Source organism: Topomyia yanbarensis, chromosome 2, assembly GCF_030247195.1.
Source record: "Topomyia yanbarensis strain Yona2022 chromosome 2, ASM3024719v1, whole genome shotgun sequence".
Classification (NCBI taxonomy): domain Eukaryota; kingdom Metazoa; phylum Arthropoda; class Insecta; order Diptera; family Culicidae; genus Topomyia; species Topomyia yanbarensis.
This window is the reverse complement of record NC_080671.1, coordinates 385,904,833-385,930,259: the sequence shown is the minus strand read 5'-3', so window position 1 is coordinate 385,930,259 and position 25,427 is coordinate 385,904,833. Positions and strand designations below refer to the sequence as shown.

The 25,427-nt window shown below is 38.8% G+C and overlaps 1 protein-coding gene across 4 annotated transcripts in view; it reads left to right on the top strand.

Annotated features, from left to right (window-relative positions):
• Nucleotides 1-25,427, top strand: part of LOC131684711 (period circadian protein) — a 42,017-nt gene that overhangs the window by 4,887 nt on the left and 11,703 nt on the right. Inside the window, exons 2-4 of one of the 4 annotated variants that reach the window (XM_058967818.1) lie at nt 5,068-5,387; nt 21,174-23,497; nt 23,911-24,096. In XM_058967818.1, the coding sequence (XP_058823801.1) occupies nt 5,068-5,387; nt 21,174-23,497; nt 23,911-24,096 (2,830 nt within the window). Of the gene's footprint in view, nt 1-5,067; nt 5,388-21,173; nt 23,498-23,907; nt 24,149-25,427 lie in introns of all 4 variants that reach the window. The other 3 variants (XM_058967819.1, XM_058967817.1, XM_058967820.1) reach the window with 3 other exon arrangements.

Genomic DNA, 25,427 nt, shown 5'->3' with positions numbered 1-25,427 from the left:
AAGATTCTTTGAATATATTGATAATTTCGGAAGTCCCCGGTCCCGGACATATTCCAGAACCAAAACCACTTCGATCATGATGAACCAATTTCACAGCTGAGTGTGTACGTGTTTGTATGTGTGTATGTGTGTATGCATGTATGTATATATCTATGTATCAAATAAACTCACTCGGCGTCGGCGGTAAAACATGATGATGAGTTACGTTCTACCATAGATCATGCGGTAGACTTGGGTCCAACGACCAACTCCTACTCTGCAGAAGGCAAAGAATTCTTCACATTTTCTTTCAATCATGCCCATATGAGCCTGCCTAGTTCTAGTTTTCCGTTCTAAGTTTTTAACTGATTCGCTCTAGAATACCTATCCGCCTTTCAATTTCATTGCTTTCGTTTCTCTTAGTCTCAAATTTGCCGAAAATAGCCAACAAAATCGATACAGTAAACTCACTCATGTTTCTCAGAGATGGCTGAGCCGATTTCAATAATATATTCAAATGAAAGGTAGCATCGCCATAGATTGTCATTGGATTTCATTCGGAATTCTGGTTCCGGAGTTACGGATTCAAGAGTGCAATCACATAGCAAATTCCCATATGTAAACAGGTAGCACCATGATGGTCAAATGATGCAATACATATTAAAATGTATGTTAAATAACTTGAATTTGCTGGTCTAGATCACTAATGACCAGTTTTGACCATATTGGTCGCCTATGGCGGATCTTGAGGCCCCCGGGGAACTCGCCAAATTCCTAGGCTAATGTCACACCTATTTTCCAGCGAACTCTCAACCGATTTTCACAAACTTGATTTCAAATGATATAATACCCCCATCAACTGCTTTTGAACTTCGTTCAGTTCTGACTCTTCGTTCCGGAGTTACAGGTTAGTTATTGCGGTCACATAGGAATTGGTCTTACTGAAGGCATAGGTCTTGGCTGCTAGAAACGAAGGGAAGGGACTTTCGGACGTGATCGCGCAAGCGGTGAGTTAATGCTTAAGATCGTGTTTGCAAATTTATAGGTGCTAAAATGTTCGCTTAATTATCGGAATGTTTTGATGTTGGCGAGAGCGCGGGTGAAAGTATGTGTGAATGATTGCAATTGCCTGTCGCGTTTGGGGCCAGGTTTATGTTATCGCGAAGGACACCAGCATTTGTATGTTTGGAATGAGATTGTATATGAGAGAATATGCAATGGATTGTGTTAGTCAGTGTTAGGATGAATCTAATTTAAAATATGAAAAAGGAAAAATAATATGCTGAATAAAGATAAAAATGATGCAAAGAGATTGAGTAGAAGCGTTTACATTAACCGATATTATTTTTGGTACACATGAGAAGTAATGCAACATGTTTGAACTTGTCTAAATTCCAGCAAATGATATTTATTTACCATCATCAACTATTGAATTCTGTTAGGATTTTGTCATACTATGGTGACATGAAATGGATGCGTGTGTCGGTAAATTAATCGTACCCTAATTTATCTAATCCGATCTTCCCGAATGAGTCGGTATAGAATGCACAGAATTGTACAGAATTGAACACCGGGAAAATGCGACTAACGAATCCTAGGAAGAAAATAATTTCACGCAAGGCAATAAATTACCCACTATTCTATCACATACGTCATTTCTGTATACATTCCCTGACCTATCTGTCACAGATACTCAGATGAACACATACACAGGTAGACATACGACTAGCACATAACATTTGTGCACTAGTACTAAAAACCACAATTATTACTATACTAACACTAACAGGCTTCTAATAGTACATTTCTTCAATGGTTGACCGTTAGTTTGGGCTGGTGCACAGTGTAAAAAAACGCAGGGCAAAAAAAAGGCCCATAACCCTCTCGGTCTCCTCTATGCACTACTATCGCGGTTTAAGGCAATCGATCTTCCCAATTCCAAATATGTTGAAGCGGCCACCCAAGCTTCACTTCTTCTCAACGGTATCCTTGTCACACATAAAACGGCTCGAAATAATCGACGTAATTGAAGAGTTTCACTGTAGCTACTCTGGATCGAAAATGAATTAATCATTAGAATTAATTATTAGAATTAATTAGAAACTTATAAATCGTCGATATCTTAACCGGAAAGTAGTATAAATATGCGGCTAACGCGTAGGGAAACAAAAAGCTCAATGATGAGAGTGATGAACCTTACCCGTCGTACTTAACCAATATTTCCAATTTTTTATCTTTAACCATCCCTACAATTATTTTTAACCATTCTGCAAGAGCAGTTTTGTATAATTTATTGCATTTAAGCTTTGGCATTTATTGCATTTAAGCTTTGACAATTCGTATGCGACAGTTTACACGACGTCACCCGCGTTACTGATTGGTACGGTCAAAATAGGGTCGAGGGGTGTCAATCGAGATTCTCTGACGCCATGGAAATTCATGTATTTTGATTTTTTCATCTCTATGCTGAATCCATTGTCGAATTTAACCGATAGTGTCAAGCAAGGAGCTGTTAATTTTTTGTGGCAAATTTATTGGTTGTGAATGTATAGTTTTACACCCAGAAAATTAATCATTATCAATGCATTGTTTCTCATTCAATGATACAATGGAATTATTGTGACAGATTCCCAACTTTTTTCTTGTGCATACAGGGGTCCAAAACTATTTTTCCTTGAAAATGGTGGGGTCAAGAAACAAGAAAACCCGTTTTCCATAAAGATAGATGCTTCCATCGCAGTGCTAGAAGCTGCTCAAGTTTTAGCTTCCACTGTTTAATACAATTTTGGAAAATGTAGTCGAGAACAGTCTAAATTGATAGGTTTTATCAGTTTTCAACAACATTGCAAAATAACAAAGACATATCAATATTTCATTTTTCGTCGTCAACGTAAACTGTCCCTGGCAGCACTGCTCCATCGGAATCCAATCAGGTAAATTGTAATAACTTCAGTTTTAGAGCTAATACCTGCAACTGTTAGTGCTCAAATGAAACGTAATGGACGCATTTATTAGTTTCACTTGTTTTTGGAAACAATTCTTGCCTAAACAAAAAATTATAGCTGCTTTAAAACGATGTTGTCCACAAACAACATGGGCATGAATGGGTTAACTTGTTTGAAAAATTTCAAATTAGTCTTTATTTTAAATTCGTTCTAAGCTCAAAATCATTGCAAGCCAGATTCGACCACCAAAACTGATTTTAATCTAATGAGGTTATTACAGATAACGTATTGTACAATGAACATTGCAAAATCGAAACTTCAGACCCCCTCCGAATTTTTTTCTGGATCCGCCCCTGGTTTAACGGTTCATGTACCACCTTGTAAAAAAGAGATGGCGCCGGTGGTTGAGTGGTAAGCATGACCGCCACTCATTCCAATTTGCCTGGGTTCAATTCCAGCCGAGGTCGTTGAGATTTTTTTGAGGTGAAAAAAATCTGTGGTCACGTCTTCCTTCGGAAGGGAAGTAAAGTCGTTGGTCCCCGGTCTATGAGTTTGGTGGATCGATATCTAGTCCAGATAGTGAAGTCACCTCTCTGGCGTCGGTAAAGAAGAAGTGATCCAACCAGACTTCCCATGAACATGGACAATTTTGTACCTAATTTCGTGCATGCGTTCAACTTAAAACATGCTTCGCCTCGATGTACAAGTTCGCCTCGAACATCGAACTCAAGCGAACGATGTGCAAACTCTTGTTCAAACCCGTGTACGTACAGTAGGTACGTGCACGAGAACGATTCGCACATGGCAAAAAGAGTCAGCGCTAGTGACGATGAGAGTGAGAAAGAGAAAACTTGTGCCACGAACCGATGTGTACGCACACCGTGTACGTACATGGGGTTCAGTTGTGCAGGCGAACATGTGCACGTGTTTAGGTACGAAATAGCGTGTTTGAGTTCGTACACGAAGTGTGGGTTTAATATGAGCACAGAACCAGAGCGAACATTGTGTGCGACGTGCATATGGGAAGACTGGATCCAGCTTCTATACTCTTACTAACAAAAATATCCTACTCCTGTGATACTTGTGGAATGCGCAGTAGTATATACGGCCTCTAGCAAAAGCAAGTTTCGGACTAACCATTCCTTTCGTTTCCTTCCGCGATCTACGTTCGGGCCTGGCCGGCGCCGGGATTGATCAATAAACACTTCAGGATTACCAGGAGTTGCACATTGAAAGATGTTTCGCTACTCCCAAGCATAATTATCTACTTATTCTCTGTGCAACTTCAGCTAGTCCAGATCGATAACGGAGTAGCAGCCAGGGGTAGTCGCACAAGCCGGTACAATCGTTAAACCGCAAATGTTAAAAATCTATTGAAATGAACATTAAATTACTTCGATGCGCAGTTCTAGATCACTGATGGCGAATCAAGGATTCTTATTCTTATCTTATCTTGTCTACTATCGATAATTCCGGAAGTCCACGGTTCCGGCCATATTCCAGAACTAAAGCCACTTCGGTGATGACTGAACCAATTTTCACTAACCAAATCTCAAATGGAGGGCATAATATACAGTTGGGTGGTTAACGTGGTTTTTAGCGTGGGTTTCGCAACCAGCACGTAATAAGCCAGGGGAATACTTATGTTCATCGGAAGGTAAAAATTGAGCAAAAAGCACTGCGAGGAAAGCACCAATTTTGATAGATTTGAGCTATTTTCGGTCTTGGTAGTACCGATGTCTTGGTCAGGCGGGAGGAGTCTTACAGAGAATTATCGGAAATGGAAGCTATTGGGTTCAATTCCCGATTCTATCAAGTATCTTCCCGGAATGGAAATTTTCTTGATGGACCCTAGTTGTTGGCGGAATATTCGAAATGTATCTGGTTACGTTCTTTTGAAGGAAAGCTATGTCTGCAAATTGAACCAGTCCGTTTCTTTTTGTTAACTGGTTTTGTTATGGATCAAAATATTAATTATCTTTTAGATAAATCGTTCAGCTCACACCTTTGTGGGGGTATGAGGTGGGACCGTCATCATCAATGCATAGCATCATCATTTTAAGATCGATATTTTTCCAACGTAGCCCCCTCTTTATAATTACAGGCTGAAATATTAAAATCTAATCATTGTATCATCTTCCAGTGGTAGTTCGAAGACTCATCACAGCGGCAGTAGCGGTGCCGGCAGCAGTGGCTGCAGCGGCACGGGAAACACTCAACCAGACACACCCGCCGCTTCATTGCACCATGCAAAGGACAAAGATCGCAAAACGAAAGAAAAGGAACAGAAAACGCTGATCGATTCTAGTCCGGTTGGAGTTCTCGTCGACGAGACACGCTGTAAAGCAAAACCATGTCCATCGACTGCAATGACTGTATGCTTGGAAACGGAAGCGTCCGGCCACCATTTGGATGAACCCAAAGATCGTCTGCCCATAGAAAGAACTGATGACGTTTTAAAAGGTAATTTTATTATGAGAGATACTGTCCGTTCTAGCAAAGCATTGAATATGCAAATACCCCGAGCAAACGGATCATCCAACAAAATACTAGTACTATAACAATGCCGCGAATACGTTGAATGATTTCCATGAAGATTCAGTAAAGAAGAAAAAAAACTTGTTTTTTCGTTTTCAAATATTATGATAACCCCGTTTTAACGTTTAAAGAGACAAGGACCATGACAAGATCCAGTTCAACATTTGTATTTTTATGACATGACTGGAGTTATCAGGTAAATTGTTTTTGTTGAGTCTTCCATGACTGACAGTTATCGAAAATGTTTCAAGAACATTTGAAGAAGCTTCCATAAAATACGACTCTTATTAGTGTAATTAACCGTATGAGAAGTTTTGAGAGATAACTCCCTTTAAATATGCGTTTTTTTCCAAATTTAAAAATACAACGTAATTACTTATACAGGTATACCTCAATAGTAAGTACATCTTCACTTTGTGTAGTGTACGTACTATCGAAACAAAAAAATAAATTTCAATATATTATTTTTTATGTTTGATGTTGAATAAAACCATACAAAAATAATATTTTACACTAATTAATCCTCATATTAGTGATAAATTGTTCTATCACTACGCACTTAATTTTAGAAGAATAGTTTCCTACAATCAGAATGGTTGAAAATGGCTTTTAAAAACAATTCATCGGGCTCGCACAATTTGTAATAAAAACGGAAAGCAATAAGACATTTTTAAATATTGTAGGATCTCCGAGAATTTATGATAAAATAAATTGATCCAGACTTTTCCACCATTTTTATTTGATTTAAATTTTTTGACTTCTTCGCCATTTTCATTCGAACAATAATAAAAAGTAGCTGCTTACAATAGCACAACAAATATTCACCATTTGTTTTAAAAACAATTTTCTAATCTATTGTGAAACATCTCGTGTTTAATATATTCTTATCAAGCCACGGGAAAAAATGTTCCCAAAATCGTGAATAAAGTGCCATAAACTCTAGAACAGTCACATTTTTACGCAATGAAAACAGAACCATGAACAAAGATCATGTGTTTTAAAATCATTTTCAATTTCCCCTTCAGAACGCCACTTAACGCTTTTATTAGTGGAAATATTTATTTTGTTTTATGGACTTCAGCGTCAACTTCCACCATGTCATCACCTATATTGGTTCACAACTTTATGAATTTCTATATTGGTTCAAAAGTTGATTTGTGATTTTAATCATAGATTTAGGAACATTATTCGCAGCCCGAATGTACTACTTTCACTGATTCATGATTTATTATATCTTGATCATGCTTTCAGGAGTTGTGAATTAGTCCCCAATTCAAAACTGGATTTTTACTCGTGAACTTATTCACGAAGCTCTGCATGTTGTTCATGAATCCTTGCAATGCTAGAGAAGTTCACAAAATCATAAAATATTCGTGCAGTCGTGAACCGAGTCATGATTCCTAGTATAATAGCCACGATTGACCATGCGTACCCGTGAAATAGTTCACAAAATCATTAAATATTATTCATGCATTCGTATGCTGGTTCATGATTCCTAGTTACGGCTAACTAGGAACTGACTGAAGTTCACAAAATCATAAAATATTCGTGCAGTCGTGAACTGAGTCATGATTCCTAGTGTAATAGCCACGATTGACCATGCGTACCCGTGAACTAGTTCACAAAATCATTAAATATTATTCATGCATTCGTATGCTGGTTCATGATTCCTAGTTACGACTGACTACGCGTGCCTGTAAAATAATTCAAAAAATCGTCAAATATTCATGCATTCATGAACAGATTCATGATTCCTAGTACATGATTTACCGATTTTGCCTGCTTGTGATATTTAGAAGATATCTCTAATCATGTTGAATTTCATACAACTAACACTCATACTAAAAATAGAGACGATTATCAGATATGAGAAAACTATTTGGACCCAACATTATTCTTCATGTGATAAGGTTCAGTGTGGTATCTGGACAGAAAACGAAAACTGCGCTGTGCACCAAAAATTCATTTTAGAGCCACAAATTATGTTCTTGATATAGTTCACAGAACAAGATACCTTGAATCTGTGCCAGTTTAATGATCCCCTTCATATTGTCACGTTGTTCTGAGTAAAAAATCCGCTAGTAACCTATCACTATAAAGCGAAAAGGCATAACGAATGCTGGTATCATGAACACGAGACACATCACTCCACGTGTCAAATTTGAATGCAAGCTCAAGAATAGAACATCACGGTAGCATGCATATAAATAACGAGAATCGTGACTGATCCTGAAATCATGCACATAAATATACTACATAAATATAATACGAAAATCGTGAGAAGATCCTGAAATGCTGAACATGAATCACATGACTTAAATATCATGGTGACTACTTACTTACTTCTATTCCTGCGCACCCCTGGTGGTGCAAAGGGCCATTGTGACAGATCGCCATCCTGGGCGTTTGCCCGCTACCGCCTTGACATGCTGCCAGGTCAAATTTTCGTCGACTTCTTTTATTTCCTTGTTAAGGCTGCGCCGTCATAAGCCTCTGGATTTGCCTCTGCAGCGATGTCCTGCTGGGATCCAGTCTAACGCTTGCTTGCAGATTTCGTTTCCGCCCCTGCGCAGAGTGTGGCCGACCCACCTCCACTTTCGTTCCCGAATTTCTGTCGCTTTCAGGTTCTGCTGACATCGACGATGAAGCTCAGCATTAGAGATCCAGTTGTGATGCCACCATGCGCGAATTAGGTACCGCAGGCATCTATTGATGAAAACCTGCAGCCGTTGCGTGTTCTCCACTGATACGCACCAGGTTTCACTGGCGTATAGTAGTACAGATTTCACGTTCGAGTTAAATATTCGGGGTTTGGTGCGTCGACTAATCTGATTGTTTTTCCAGTTTTTTTTTAAACTCGCAAAAGCAGCCCTCGCCGTCTTGATCCGTGCTCCTATGTCGATCTTGGTGCCTCCATCAGACGCCATTTGGCTACCAAGATATTGGAAGCTTTCGATATTCTCCACTGCTTGCCCAGCTACCGTAAAGCTAGAAGGGTTGACCGCTAAGGAACGATCGGTAAGATCATCAAGCTTACTCTGCATGTCAGTGCGCCGTTGTGCTAGGAGAGTAACGTCATCAGCCAATTCGAAGTCATTCAGATGACCCATAGTAATAGGTTGCCACAGCAACCCATGATTTGGTTCACGGTCGATCGCTCCTACCAGGATCACGTCGATTACGATGAGGAACAGTAGCGGTGATAGAATACATCCTTGCCTAACTCCAGCCACGACCCGGATTCTGCACGAAAATGCCTCGTACCGTGCTTCAATTAGATCGATGATTTTCTCAGGGACTCCCTTGCGTCTCAGGGCTCCCCACATATTTTCGTGATTGAGACGGTCGAAAGCTTTTTCGTAGTCGATGAACACTAAGTAGAGAGACTCTTGGAATTCATTGACTTGCTCCAGGATGATACGGAGCGTGACAATATCGTCCGCACAGGATCGTCCGGCACGGAATCGTGCCTGCTGCCGTCGGAGAGTTGCGTCAATCTTCTCCTGTATCCGGTTCAGCATCACTTTGCAGAGAACTTTGAAAACGATACACAGTAACATGATACCCCGCCAATTATCGCATTTACTAAGACGCCTTGCATCCAGTCGGCCGGAAAAGTCGCGGTGTCCCAGATATTGTAGAATAATTGATGCAACAGTTGTGCAGATACTACGGGGTCAGCTTTGAGCATCTCTGCTGATATGCGATCGACCCCTGCTCCGGATGGCTGCTTCTATCTCTTGCAATGATGAAGCTTCGGTGTTGACGCGGGTAATACGTCGAACCCTTGGCGGATCATGCCGAGTTGTCACGGTGGCGTGACCAGCACTTGAAAAAGGTTTTCAAAGTGTTCGAACCAGCGTTTCAGCTGGTCAGCGCGGTCGGTTAACAACTGTCCAGACGTGTCTTTCACGGGTATCGTAGCATTAATCTTTTTCCACTAAGGCGGTGTGAGATATCGTAGAGGAGACGGTTGTCGCCAGTGTTTGCGGCTTTCTCGCCTTCGTCGGCTAGGGAGTCGGCCCACGCTCTTTTGTCCCGTCTACATGAGCGTTTCACTTCCTTCTCTAGAGCCGAATAGCGCTGACGGGCTGCGGCTTTGGCTCCTCGTGTTTAGCTCGCTCAATCGCGGCTTTGGCGTCCCTTCGTTCCTCTATCTTCTTCCAGGTGTCATCTGTGATCCACTGTTTTCTCTTGGTACGTAGCTCACCCAGATTATTCTCGCAGGTGGCGATGAAGGCGTTCTTGATGGCGGTCCATTGATCTTCTACGCTTCCACCTTCCGGAATATCTGCAGCATGGTTCTCCAGCTCCTCGACGAAGGACCTTCTTACCGCAGCATCTTCCAGACGACGTGTGTTAAACCAACGCCTGATCTTCTCCTTCTGTCGCTGAATCCTTGCAATACGCAGCCGGATCTCGCCGGTTAGGAGATGTTGGTCGAACGCTATATCGGCGCTACGCTTGTTACGCACATCAAGGAGGCTCCTTCTCCATTTTCGGCTGATGCAGATGTGTTCGATTTGATTCTCGTGAAGCCATTACGGGAAACCCATGTCACTTTGTGTACTGGTCGATGGGGGAAGAGCGATCCCCCGATCACCATGTCATTGCCACAAAACTCTGCAAGCAGCTCTCCGTTTTCGCTCATTTCTCCGAGGCCATGACGTCCCGTGACGTGCTTATAGTCCGAGTTATCGGAGCCCACCTTCGCGTTGAAGTCGCCCATGTAGATCTTAATATCACCTTTCGGAATTTTATCCACGACACCATTCAGTTGACTGTAAAAGTTCTCCTTTTTTTGCATTTCGGCAGCATCAGTTGGCGCGTAACTTTGGATCATGGTAAGGTTTCGAACCCGTGTTCTGAATCTGGCAACGATTATTCTCTCATTAATAGGCTCCCACTTCATTAGCGCAGTGCAGGCGTGCGCGCTGAGCAGGAAGCCAACTCCACGGTGACGAGGAGCGTGTTCACCTCGTAGACCAGAGTATAGCAGAATTTGACCCGATGGCAATCTGTGTTCTCCAAAGTTCGGCCAACGGACTTTGCTCAGTCCTAGGATCTCAAGTAGGGTTGTGGTATCGGTAATACCGGTACCGAAAATCCCGGGAATACCGACCCATTTTTGGTACCGTAATACCGGTACTGAACAAAAGCCAGTACCGGTATTTTCGGTACTATACAATTTTTATGACAAATATGTTAACTCTGCAGGGGGATCTGTTTCAAAATATTGGTCTACAAGATAACTTTTAATTATATTAATTTTCCTTCTAGATAAATAGTTGAGATAACACCTTTGTGTGGGAATGAGCTGGGGCCATCATCATAATAATTCTAGAAGTAAAAGTTTTATTAGCGACATTCTGATTGGTTTCCATTATTCACTGGGTTGCGCGTAATAAGACTATGGTCTAAGTCGTGTCTGTATTTGGTTTGCTCTTACACCTTTACCTATAAAAGAACGAACAGCGATTTAGTAGCTAACAGTTTTAGACTTGGTGAACTGCTTCAAATGGGGCAATTTGTAATTATTGGTGATCGAAAAATTCAGCAAAACTCCATAGTTTACAGGAAAGCAAGGAGCCTTGATATGCATTAGAAAATAGAAGGCAAACGACATAAATGTTGAAACCAATTTTCAGAAAAAGAAGAGAGAAAATGCGATTAACCTGCTCGGATTTACTGCCATTTTCGCTTTGATTTACTGTTGTTAATAGGGTTTCATACATTTACCATCTGTTCAAGTCGACGAAAGTCGCACCACTTAGCAGTTATTGATTTCAAAGTGGCCTAGATTTCGAAATAAAAGAAGGTGCCCTATACGAAAAATATCTTCTGTGAAATGAGTCTAACCATTCCGAAGCAATTAAAAACAATAAGCATGTTTTTTGATCAGCACAAATCAATCATCTGAGAATAAGATCATCAGTTTGAGCATTCAATTTCAGTTTGAAGCTTTCTTCGAATTTTTTAAAAAATATTCGGGTACCGGTACTACCGGTACTGAGGGATTCAGTACCGTAGTACCGGTTCTCGCCAAAAAGGGTCGGTACTGCGAACCCTAATCTCAAGCTTCATGCGGCATGTCTCATTGGCAAGTTGTGCCAATTTACCCTGCTGTAATCGCGTTACCCGCCATCTACCAGCCCGTATCATGGTGACGTGAATATAAATTACGGAAATCTTGACTAAAATCCTGCAATGATGAACATAAATTATGCTAAACTGTAAGAAAAACTCGATGGTAATTATACTAGGTATCATGAACCAGTTCACGAATACATGAATAATATTTCATGATTTTATGAACTATTTCACGAGCACAGATATTGGATCGTGGCTAGTATATTAGGAATCATGAACAATTCACGAATATATGATTTTTTTTTATGATTTCGTTACCTATTTCAAGACCACGAAGTGTAAGTCATAACTATTGTACTAGGAATCATGAACCAGTTCACGAATACTTGAATATTTTATGATATTGTCAACTGTTTCACGAGCACGGATAGTGGATCGTGACTAATATAATAGAAATCATGAAGTAGTCCATGAGGATTGAATGGATTTATGAATAAAGTTCCGAGTTTCGTGAAATAGTTCACGAGAAAATATTCAGAATTGTTTGGTTTGTGAACGAATGTTCCTAAATCTTTATAAAGCTTTTTATTTAATTAGTAATAACATGGCGGAAACCATTAATGAAGCTCACAAAATAAAAACAAATATTTCCACTAATAAAAACGTTATGCGGGCGTTACGTAAGAGAAATTAAACTTAATTATAAAACATTGAACAATTTTGAATGTTCCAGAACTCATAGCGCTTTATTCACGATTCTGGGAACAATTTTTTCCGTGTAGTATCGATAAAAACGCGTCAATAGGTATTGGCGATTCTACGTTGAAACCGCTCGCAGATAGCGCTGGAAGGAAAGTGTTACTGATTTGATTCTGTTCTGTCATAGTGCATATATTTTCTGTAAATATTGGTAAAAAATGACTTTTAAACACCAAATCACCGAACAATTTGTTGATAATTGTTTATGAAAATGAAGGAAAACCATCATTTTATAAGATGATGAGTAAACATCTTGCGAAAAGAGTGTAAAACATAGTGGTTTCTAATATTATTCGTAGAGCTATATGCGCGCTGTTTCGAAATGTAATTTGTTGAGCACCGTAGCCGCCGCAACAGCATTTCCCGTTCGTCCTAAGTTAAGCTAAACCTTCATGAGATGTAAATTCATGAAACTCTCCAGATCAGGCGAGGAAAGAATATATCCGACTAATAGGAAAGTGTCAGCTTTGTATCATGTACAGCCGATCCTTCTCTCCGATAGTCTTCACTGAATCTCCTACGTAGTTCAAAATATGAAGGAGTTTGACATTGGTACTGATTGGGTCTCGGTTTCGAGTTGGAACTTTATTTATGGAACGATTTTTTATAACCACAATAATACCCCGATTACATTTCGAAGAAATGTATGAGTGAAATAGTTGCAAATGGCTGTAATTTCAGAATAATTGCAAATAAAACTAAATTTCTTACTCGTTTCATTCATATTTTGGCAGTGGTAAGCTTTTTCCGAGAAGATAATGAAGATTTTGTTGTAAGCTACGACTCACTTACGGGTGAAAAAAAAGCAAACTGTATCACTTTGCCAGTTCATGATCTGAATCATAGGTGTCGCATGACTAATTTTGGCTTTGCCGCAAATCGCCAATTGAAAAGTCGCCGCGTTTGCATTTATGTATCTAATTTCAAGCTCCGTTATTACTAACATGCACATGCATTAGGTTATAAATACCATGTATTTATCTTAAATGGTCGTTATTATCTCTCGCATACGTGTATTCTAACAAAAGTTTCAATATGAAACATAGGAAATACTTTCTTTGATCTATAATATTTCGCTTTATCATAACTATTGGTCCATATTACCTTTTATCGTTCGGTGGGATCCGCCCCAATAAATATATAAATATATCGTAGAACTGAAATAACGAAATCTGTCCAAATAATTACTCAACTACGCAGATAAGATTAGTTTTTCTAGGCAATACTGCCACAGCCGGCTGTTTGAGGTTCGAATTGTCTTTGCTTAGAAAACATAGGTTACTCTCGGTAGCCGGTTGCCAGACATTAACCCTTCTAAATCTCCAATTCTGCGATACCTATGGAAGAGTCTGATGAATCGCTGACCTTCCGTTGAGTAGGTCTTCCCGTATACCCTATCCTTAATCCTTCTTCGTGAACGGGGGAGGTGGGGACGTTGCTAGACAACTCTTATTAGATAATCAGCAGTGAAATATGATGAAGTCAGTGGTAATCCGCCAAGTCGTCACAACGCAAAAATTGAGCGTGATGGCGTGTTTTTGCCACTGGGGCCGCATTACGCGATCAGAAATACATAACAAAAATATTTGAAGACAATATCTCGCGCTGTTACTGGTTATAATTTTCTGTTATTTTAACTACTAACAAGACAAGATTCGTAGCACAGCTTACTACGAAAAATGCATTCTGTCATAATCTCGTTATTGCATTCTGTTCAGGTATGTAACCAAAGACTTTTCACACAAGCTTGTATTCACAAAACCTTTCGTTTCGTAATGCCGATCACCGCTGCTCTATTGGCAGCTGACAAACCTTCTGCTGCAAATATTTGTAGGGGTAAATTGGTCGAAGTTGCTTGTCATTCAAAATTATTGTTTCCCAGTTTTCATTTCCAAATATTGTCACGGTCTGTCTCGTTTCAATGCTGTAAGACAGATTCCAGCCAATCGCAACTAGAAGTAGCAGCCCTTCGGTGACATTTAAATTGAGGTAAATAGCAACTGACAAAGAAAATCGAATAAACATACCCATCATTCGATTCCCACACAAGCGAACACCCGTGCTGATCTAATGTGCACACCGAGTAAATCCTGTGTATAGTGGAGCAATGCAGATCCGCAGAGCAACGTGATCTCGATTTATTTACTGGAAAATAGAGCAACCCAAACAATGCCGGTGTATATATATATATATATATATATATATATATATATATATATATATATATATATATATATATATATATATATATATATATATATATATATATATATATATATATATATATATATATATATATATATATATATATATATATATATATATATATATATATATATATATGCTGCAAAACGTGGAAAACAAATGCTTGTATATTTATAGCTCGTGTTATGTAACATACTCTTGAAGTTTATCCTGCAGCAGAACAAATGGTAGATTGATGGTGGGAGTATGTCCGAGTTTTCCAAACAGATGATAAAGTTATTTCTTGTGTTGCAATTCAAAATAGAGAATAAAGCATTGGTGCAACACTAGCTCCATTAATAGGTACCTCTTCCATTAATAAGATGTTCGAAAGTTTGTTTGTACCCCGTGTTTACGCACGTCTCGGAGAATGACACGAGCAACCCCTTGTACCTTTGACATTGAAATATGTAATATATCACTCGGCTTAATAATGTTGCAAATCTCTCGGCATTTATACACGAATATGTTATGATCCCAGTTCTAGCGCATAAAAGTTAGAAGAACACAAAAAGAATTCGAAGTATTGGCGATTCTACGTTGAAACAGCTCACAGATAGCGCAGGAAGCAAAGTGTTGCTGATTTCATTCTGTTCTGTCATAGTGCATATATTTTCTGTAAACATTGGTAAAAAATAACTTTTAAACACCAAATCACCGAACAATTTCTTGATAATTGTTTATGAAAATGAAGGAAAACCATCATTTTATAAGATGAAGAGTAAACATCTTGCGAAAAGAGTGTAAAACATGATGATTTCTAATATTATTCACAAAGCTATATGTGTGCTGTTCCGAAATGTAATTTGTTGAGCACCGTAGCCGCCGCAACATCATTTTCCGTTCCTCTTAAGTTAAGCTAAACCTTTATGAGATGGTGTAAATTCATGAAACTCCAGATCACGCGAGGAAAAATATATCCGGCTAATAGCAGCTTTGTTTCATACACAGCCGATCCTTCTCTCTGATAGTCTTCACTGAATCTCCTACGTAGTCCAAAATATGAAGGAGTTTGGCATTGGAACTGATTGGGTCTCGGTTTCGAGTTGGAACTCTATTTACAGAACGATTTTTTATAACCACAATAATACCCCGATTACATTTCGAAGAAATGTATGAGCCAAATAGTTGCAAATGGCTGTTATTTCAGAATAGTTGCAAATAAAACTAAATTTATTACTCGTTTCATTCATATTTTGGCAGGGGTAAGCTTTTTCCGAAAAGAAAATGAAGTTTTAGTAGTAAGCTACGACTCACTTGCGGGTGAAAAAAAGCAAACTGTATCACTTTGCCAGTTCATGAGCTGAATCATAGGTGTCGCATGACTAATTTTGGTTTTGCCGCAAATCGCCAATTGGGTAAGCATTCTACATATACTCTCATCGTCCAAGTGAAGAAATTGGCCGTTATGGTTTAGAGGGATAAGAAATAAATGTTTTCAATGAAAAGAAATTTGTTTTCAATTAAGATTCATTTAGCGTGTAATAAGCTTCTATTTAAATTCAACCCTGCTTACTGGATTACATGTCGGTTCGACGTTAGTAAAAAGCAGAGTTACAAATAATCGAAGCTCTTTTTGGACGACTGAAAATGAAGGTGATGCGCTCGCGTTGAATAAAAAAAGTATTCATTCAAAAATCGATATTATTCATTCAATTGAATATCGTACAATAACATTCATTTCACTACCCAAGTAACAATCCAAATGCTAATTGGATTTATTTAAGTTTTATGATAGTTTTATCAAGGCATAGTGAATCTGGTTTTAACATTGCTTATGAGAAGGGCATTTGGTTTTGTATTCTTGGCGGGGTTTAAGAGTGCTTCAAGAACTCTTGAAGAAATATCCATAAAACTACATTTTTCATAAGAGTAATTTAGTCTTATGAGCAGTTTTAAAACACTCTTGAGTCCCTTCTTAAGACATCGCTTTCCATCCTTCTTAAAACCAAAAGATAGCTTTAAGACATTCTTGTTGAAGCATAATGTATCTTAACCCTAGAACGTTGCACTGGGGTACATAAGTACCCCACGCCTTCTTTGGGGCCATGTAAAAACGAGAATACGGCATTTACCGACCTGGGACCCTAACCATAATTCAATTTAGAGTTCCTGGTAAGAGTAGGAAAAGAAGGTATAGCCAGTTTGCGTACGGCCAATTTCTTCACTGGATGAAAACCGATTTTTGCCGAAAACCAGTTTTCGGGTTGCTGGTGGCCAATTAGCCGAAAACCGGTTTTCAACGAATGTGCCGTTAGTGTTTCGTCAGGTTTCGTGCCGGCAGTGGTAATGTGATTCGTGACAATACCAGTTTAAATACTGGTTGTTTTACTACGGTAGTAACAATTAGTATTATATAATCGTTTTTAATCGTTTATTTAATTAATTTAATTTAATTTTGAAACGGAACAAAAAATCGTTCTAATTTTTGCTGATTTTTATTGTTTTACTGTTAATTTTTTATAGTTTTTCAAAGCAATGGCTCTCAAGTATAATTTGCGCACAATAATAGCTGTAACAGTAACAGTGCGTGTTACAAATGTATTACTGGTCAGAAATATGTTTTTCATTTCCATCTTATATATTACATATTATTACATATTATGGTATTTTCCAAAACCCGATTTTTAAAATCTCACTCTTCAAAATAATTGCAGTTTTTCAAAAATATCGAAAGTCCATTTTATACCGTATCAAGATTATTCTTTGCACTTTTAGAATCATTTGATTTTTTTTTTCAAATCGGTTGAAAATTCGCCAAATTATAGTAATTTTTCCAAAAAAAGTCAAAACAGCGATTTTTTCACTTTTTGTTTTGTTCAAATCTATTTATGTATCAGTGATTCAATAAATTCCGTACTTTCACTTATACAGCTATTTTCGCAATTAAAAAACGAAGATACATTTCTTTTGTTTGCATTTTTACCTGCAAAAATTGCGATCAAACGCGTGGGGTACATTTGTACCCCAGTGCAACGTTCTAGGATGGAAAATGCAAGTGCAACGTTCTAGGGTTAAGAATGCTACACACCTAGAAAAAAATCGTGTAAATTTACGTCTCCTGACTCTGACATATACGAGCATCAAAAATGACTTACTTTTACGTTTCATTTTAATTTTACATGACGTTGAATTTCGCAAATCATATAATTTTACACCACATATGGCGTTTGTTCTGAATGGCAGTACGTGTAATTTTATGTCATTGCGCATGTAAACTATATGTTTCATGTAAAATTAAACGGAGAGCGGCAATATTTCGTCATTTCGTGAGTTACAGTTTACTAAATTATGTCATGCTTGCAATTACGTCAACGATAAAATTCATATTTTTTTGGTGTGTACCATAAAACCTTCTTAAAGCTTTAAACGAAGTGAAAATACTCTTGCATAAGAGCGTTCTATAATAAACAAACAAACTGTAACGACTGACGGGATATGTGACGTAACCCAACGGAGAAGACGTGACATGTAACTCAATCATGTATGAACAGCAAACTCGATGATTATAAATTATTCATTTAACCCTTTCATGCCCAACTTTTTTCTAGTACATGTAGGGTTTCAAAACTATTTTTCCTTTAAAACAGTGGGGTCAAGAAACTCGAAAAACCTTTTTTCATAAAGGTAGGTGCTTTCCTTGCAGTGCTAGAAGCTGCTCAATTTTTACCTTCCAATGCTCACTACAATTCTCCTAGAATATTTACAATAGTCCAACTGCGTGGAAAACGTAGCCAAAAATAGTCTAAATTGATAAGTTTTATCAGTTTTCACTAATATTGCAACATAACGAAGTTATATGAAAAATTCATTTTCCGTCGTCAACGTAAACGGTCCCTGGCAGCACTGCTCCATCGGAGTTCAATCAGACTAACTGCAATAACTTCAGTTCTAGAGTTGATCCTTGTAAACATTAATACTCAAATGAAAGCCAATAGTCACATTTATTAGCCTTACTTGTTTTTGTGAGCAAATCTTGCCTTAATCAAAAGTTATAGCTGTTTAAAAACGTTGTTGTCCACAAACAACATGGGCATGAATGGGTTAACTTTGCAAATCTGTAGGTGCTGTACATATAGCGAGATGTCGTTAGTTGTTCATATAGCTCTATTTAGCATGCGTTGTTGAAATAAATCAACAATTTTTAGATGGAATTGTGATTACCATAACAATTAATCATAGGCATTTTTATTTCAACATTGACATTTTCAATGTTAAATAGACTGGATTTATGGCGATCTTCCATCTAACCTTTCTGTCTTGAAAAATTCCTATTAGTTTTATTCAAATCCAACAGCTCTTCCTCAAGTGTATCATAAATAAAAATGAATCTATCTTGATCTTGAAAAACTTCTATTACTCTTGAGCAAAAATAATAAGTTTTAATAAGATCTTATGGCGGTTTCAGTTAAATCCAATGACAAGTAATGCCGTCGTGGATATTTTTTACCGCTTCGAAATGGTAGCCATTAGCATTAGAATTAAAATAATAAGTTTTTTTTCATATATTGAACTGATTCTCACTGATTGAAATACATTTCTGAACTAGAAAAATGTTTATACACGCGTTTAATTCAAAATATGACAATTATGAACATTTACACATACTATTTATTGAATTTTCGAAACGATTTAATATTTCCTATAAAAATCAATGTTTTAGAGATTGTTTCACGGCGCGTTGAATTTTTCGCACTTTTATATTGCATATTATCGGAAAACCGGCAATCGCATGCAAATTTTCTCAATTATGAGCTTAAAAAGCTGGCCACTTATATTATCGATTGTTAATTGTATCCATTTTGGTAAAGGAATATCATATGATGGATATATTTATATAGATTTCCCAAAGTTGATTCTTTTCGTCTATACACCAAGCTCTCTATCTAACAAAGCACTAGAAGTGTTCCTGAAGAAAATCATAAAACTATCAAGACTTATGGAAGTCTTATACTAGTTTTAAGCAGCTCTTGAACACCACTATAAGAATGGTCATAAAGATAAGACCTAAAAGTTTTAAGAAAACCTTGGAAAATACTCTTGAGCACGAGCACCATCTTAAGAATGGGCCTTTTTCGTCTTAAGATGGGTTTATGGTTGTCTTATAGCAGTGTTGTAGAGTAATTGGTTTTATGTTCGGTTTTATGAAGCTAATTTTGAAGATATCTTTAAGTGTACTATAAAACTAAATTTGTTACTTGGGTAATCATCTATGAAAATGTTTTCAAATGTTGGTAAACTATATAAAATAATAATTATCATCGTTTATATTATGGCAAGGCTTACTTCGATGCATGTGATTCGTTGTTGCACGGCCGCTTCGTGCAATCAGAGTTAAAAATAATCGAAGCTCTTTTCTGACGGCTGAAAATGAACCTGATGCGACTCGCGGTGAATAGAAAAAGTATTCATTCAAATATCCATATTATTCATTCAGTTGAATTGAATACTTTACGATGACGTCACAAATGAACTGAGTGTTCATTTTTGACAGTTCGCTTGTACTGTTTACATGGACTTAGAAAAATTTGTGGACGACTAGATTCGCTCGAAGCAAATCGTAAAGAATTTTTCTAAGTCCATGTAAACAGTACAAGCGAACTGTCAAGAAAAGTGGGGTTAACTGTGTCAGTAAAGAACCTAATATCGTGCAATATATTCATTTCACTAATTATCTAGGAAAATCTTTTCAAATGCCGGTAAAGCACATGAAACAACAATCATCATCGCTTACATTGTGCCAGGGCCTGCTTTGATGCGTTTGATTCGTTGCTGCACGGTTGCTTCGTGTAATTAGGTTTTACACCAACCGACCTAACCCCACAAAATGAGCTGGATGAACATTTTTTGACAATTCTCGATGGTTTGCTTACATGGGAGTTACGCGAGTTCGAATGTAACAGGTGAGCACCCGTTGCACTCGCACTCACGCAACTGACAAAGTAAACAAACCACCGAGAATTGTCAAACATGAACTTCATTCACCATGCGTTCATTCGTGTCGTCATCTTGTAGAACTCAATAATCAGAGACGAATAAAAATCTGCATGGATGAATGGGCGGTTTGTTCGTTTGAAGTTTTCAGCTGCGTCACTCAATATTGAAAATGAATGCGACTGAATATGATCAATTTTCATACAATGACTGTGAATATTTTTAACTCTGCGTGCAATAATCGGAGACGAATGAAAACCTGCATTGAATGAAGTTGGTAGTTGGTTCGTTTGAGATTTTCGGTAGCGCCACTGAATATTTAAAATGAATGCGACTAAATATGATCAATTTTTAACAGTTATTTGAGTCAAACACACTACTGATTTTTAATACATGCTAAAATATAATGTACTCTAAAACGTACCTTCTAAAAAACCACACCAACTGTTGATTTGTGGTTCGTTTGTTTTTCCAAGATCCAAATTACGAACACTCCAATGGGTCTAATATCCTTGCGAACCTTGTTATGGTCCTTATATAGTCTTCCACGGTGTTTCGAACGATTAAAATTTGCTCGGGATCGCCATCGGGTTTATGGACAAAAGTGACTTGCAGAACCGGACCGGGGGTGTGCCCATTGTTTCCAAAGCAATTTGTTGAATAATTTTGCTGTTTCAATTTCAGAAGAAACCCAGACATCTCAAGATTCCATTCGTCGTACAGACACCAAGCAATCACCCTATTGCCTGCCTGGACCGTCACCAGCAGCTTGCACCGCAGTTCTACAGGACGATGGCTATCATAACTTGGATTGTGAAGAGCTACCAGCTGCCATTCAGGTGCAATCTCCGGATGCCATTACACCATCGGTAGCGGCTAGACCACCAAACACCGAGGACGGATTCCGCTGCATCATTTCAATGCACGACGGTGTGGTACTGTTCACAACACCTAGCATTACGCACAGTCTCGGGTTTCCGAAAAACATGTGGATCGGTCGATCCTTTATCGATTTCGTTCATCCCAAAGATCGAGCCACCTTCGCCAGTCAGATAACGTCTAAAATGGCCGTTCCTCTGGGTGCACTCGAGGACGACTCCAGACAGAAATGCCAGCTCAACTCACTCTACGTAATGCTGAGAAAATATAGAGGACTCAAAAGTGCAGGCTTTGCGGTCACGGGTACTGCTGTAAACTATGAACCCTATCGGTTAGTGTTGACTTTCCGCGAGGCCCTAGAGGAAACGAGTGACATCGCTCAAAGAACCGGGCGTAACATTTTGCTGATTATATCGGCAACTCCGGTCAAGAGTGTCTACAAAATGCCAAACGAAAAGTTGAAGGACAAAGAGCTTAAATTTAGTACCATACACAAACCATGCGGTAGACTAAATTACGTCGACGGAAGCTCAGTAGAGCTACTTGGTTATCTACCTCAAGATATTATAGAACGATCGATAATGGAACTGTATCATCCGGAAGATATGCCGATTCTGAAGCAAGCCTACGAAAAGGTGATGCTCAACGGTCAAACAGTCGGAGCAACGTTTGCTAGTCCCCCATATCGATTCCTGGCCCAAAACGATTGCTACATTATCCTCCAAACAGAATGGACGAGTTTCGTCAACCCGTGGTCCCGTATGCTCGAGTTAATTATTGGAAACCACCGGGTACTGGAGGGACCATTTAATCCAGATGTATTCGCGCCAAGTGAAGGCGATGTAAATCGCGAAAACTTTTCAAATGAACAAATGAAGGATCGCGAATCGATAGCGGATGATATTCTCCAGCTCTTGAAGGAACCGATTGCAAAGCCTCCGGATAAGGTAAGCCAGGAGGTAATAAAGCGATGTCAGCTTTTGGCATCGTTAATGGATGAAATACCAGCCGAGGTCACGAAACCCGAACTGACCCTGAATCTCTTGAAAGTAAATTCTGAGCTAACATTTTCAGAGCAAGATTCCGTTATGCTTGGAGAGATTTCACCTCACCATGATTATTTTGATAGCAAAAGTTCATCTGAAACACCGCCAAGCTACCATCAGCTCAATTACAACGATAATTTGTACCGCTTTTTCAACAGTCATCCTATTATGAACATTGAAGAATCTCTTAAAATTGACTCATCCGGTGGGGCTAACACAGAAACGATAGATGGCCAAACCAATGTCAGCCCCAATCGACAGTTTAGCGGCAGCGGAGAGGGAAGTAACGATAGTTCCGAGAGAAATGGAAGAATGCCCGAAACCACGCCTCCTTCGAGCAATGGGCAAGATTTTTCGAGCAGCTTCCAACCTCCGGCGTTGACTGAAGAAATGCTCTGCCTTCATGATGAGGACATGCAAAAGGCTATGTTGAAGAGGCATCGTGAAGCCCGGACTCTGGCTAGAAGTTCAGAAAAAAAGAAAGGACCTCCGGATAAAGCACAATCTAGTTTCGTTTCCCACGGGCTAAAGCGAGGCCTTTCAAATTCGTGGGAAGGAGATAATCACAAAACTTTCAAACACCAGCATAACCCAAATCCAACTGCCAACGGTCAGGATCAATCATTATATATAAGTGCACCGCCAAACCCTACACCACTGCAAACTGCCCCCGTTGCAGGCCCCAGTGCAACAAAAGTACCAACCACAGGCACCATCGTTGCTCCACAGCCAACTACTCTTACGTACAGCGTACCACGAAACGGGGACCAATGGCAACCGTTTTCGGTTAGTTTGACGACGATACAGACATCACATAGAAACACAACCGCCAGTTTCGTTCCTTCGCAGAACATGCTACCAACTCTGTACTACATTCCGACAGTGCCACAATCAATTACGCCAAACCCCGGTGGGATACTGCCTCGAATAAACACTATTTCTATTCCGTACATACCCGACATGACGTATCCTCAGCCTATGCAGCTTTACCAGCCTTCGCTGTACTACTCGCCAATGATGTACCAAGCGATGCCATTCCAGCCAATAACACTTCCAAGCGGACTGACGAATAGTTCTCGAAACGTACGTTAAATTTTAAAGCTGTACGCACACTAGGCGATAGGTTACACGAAACAAAAAAAAATATTCCCTATGAATTTTGTTCTAGCTATGCCAACAACGTGGCAACAGCAATAGCGTTGGAATAGGTAGAACAAAATGCACGGTGTTTCTTTGTGGCGTGTGTCCTGTCGCCCCGTGTACGAACAGCTTAACTGTGCAGAAGTACGAACACATGAAGGTCGTCCGCCCAACGCAATGGACACACCTCGTGTTTTCGCACTTCAATTTTCAATGACCTTGAGTTTCATCGCATCAATTCCGGATTTTCCTATGCTTAGTAAAATCCAGAATTAACCGATCATGCTTACGGTTACACGAAACTTTATACTCATCTTCTCTATTGTACTTATAATTTGCATTCTACAATATAGCAGCAACAACCTCAAAACCAGCCACCTCAACCTCAACCAACAGCGCAACCTCCAACCAACTCCAAATGTTGCCAACTTAACCGTCCAACCGACGCAACCGGAACGGCTACGGTGGCCAACGGTGGCAAGCAGAACGATCGGGTAAACAATAAGCAATGTAGTTTATATCGCACAGCGGTGGACCAATTTGTGAGTTTATTTGGCCAGGGAAGTGAAACCATGTAGAAACATAACACGAAATGTGGGTATCAGTTTTAAAAACACACATACAACTCATACAAATAACATGTAGAATTGTAGAATGCTTGTGTCGGTGGTGCAGATAAATTTAAACGACCTCAAATAATGGGTGTTTTGAACGTTGTGGCAAAAGTGTGTCAAGGGTTGGTTGTATCAGTCTTTCTGATCGAAAGTGTATTTGTGGGCTCCAATCTTGTTTCATATGTACAATTGGAGGACACTGACATCATTTTTAATCTCCATATTTAAGAGTCAACTTTTCTCATCATCAGAGTGATTCTAGAATTTCTAGAAATAGATATTTTCTACAACAAAAAGGAACTTTTCGATTAAGAAAGAGAACCAATTTCAAATTAATTGGTGATCTTTTATAATAAAATGTATTTTAAGTTAACAAGTAAGAAAAAAGTTTACGCCAACACGAAAAACAGAAATCCTTATAAAAGCAACATCACCTAAAACACTGTTTAAGGCCAATTGCCAGCGGGCCGTGATTCTGAATGTGATATTCACTGTACGGGCGTAGGGATTCACGATCGCGTGTATCATCGCGAAGGGATCGAGCGTTTGTACGTTAACGTGTTCGATCGTGTGGGCATATTGTATGTCGTCTGTGCTAGCGTGTATGCAGTATTCATTGCGATTTTGAACAATAATTTATGATATACATTATACATGGAAATGACACTTATTTTGACTAGTTTTATGACATATTTTAACCTATACCATTTACGTTTTTAGATCAGAGTCGTTATAGGTTCGATTAAAATTGTCATTTTTATATGGATTATACCGAAGCTAGCGTGACTCGAATCCAATAACGAAATCAGAATTAGTTTATGAAGCAGTTCAAGATTTCCGTGTTCTTTTAAGGTTGTAAAACCAACGTTACAATGTAACCGTTCGGTTTCCCAATTAATAGATAATACATAAGAAGTTTTACTGACTTGATAAAGCAATTTCAATCAATTCAAACCATTGGTAATGACGTCTCTTGTAGACTCAGATAATGTGCACAGACGGGGAAATACCCCGATGGAAAAAGAATGAACACTTCAGTCGGAGAAATTTTAACATAATATTATGCAATTTCGAACTTTAAAAAATGTTGAAGCTAATCCTCAGAAAATCTTTTGAAAGTGACGCAGATAACCAAATTCTTCAGCCCATTTCAGGTACGAGACTATACGAAATTATCAGGAAGACTGCAGGTGCAACTGTGTTTTTGTCAAATAATTTGACATTGGGTGTTTAAAGGTGACTAAAAGAGCGTCAAATCA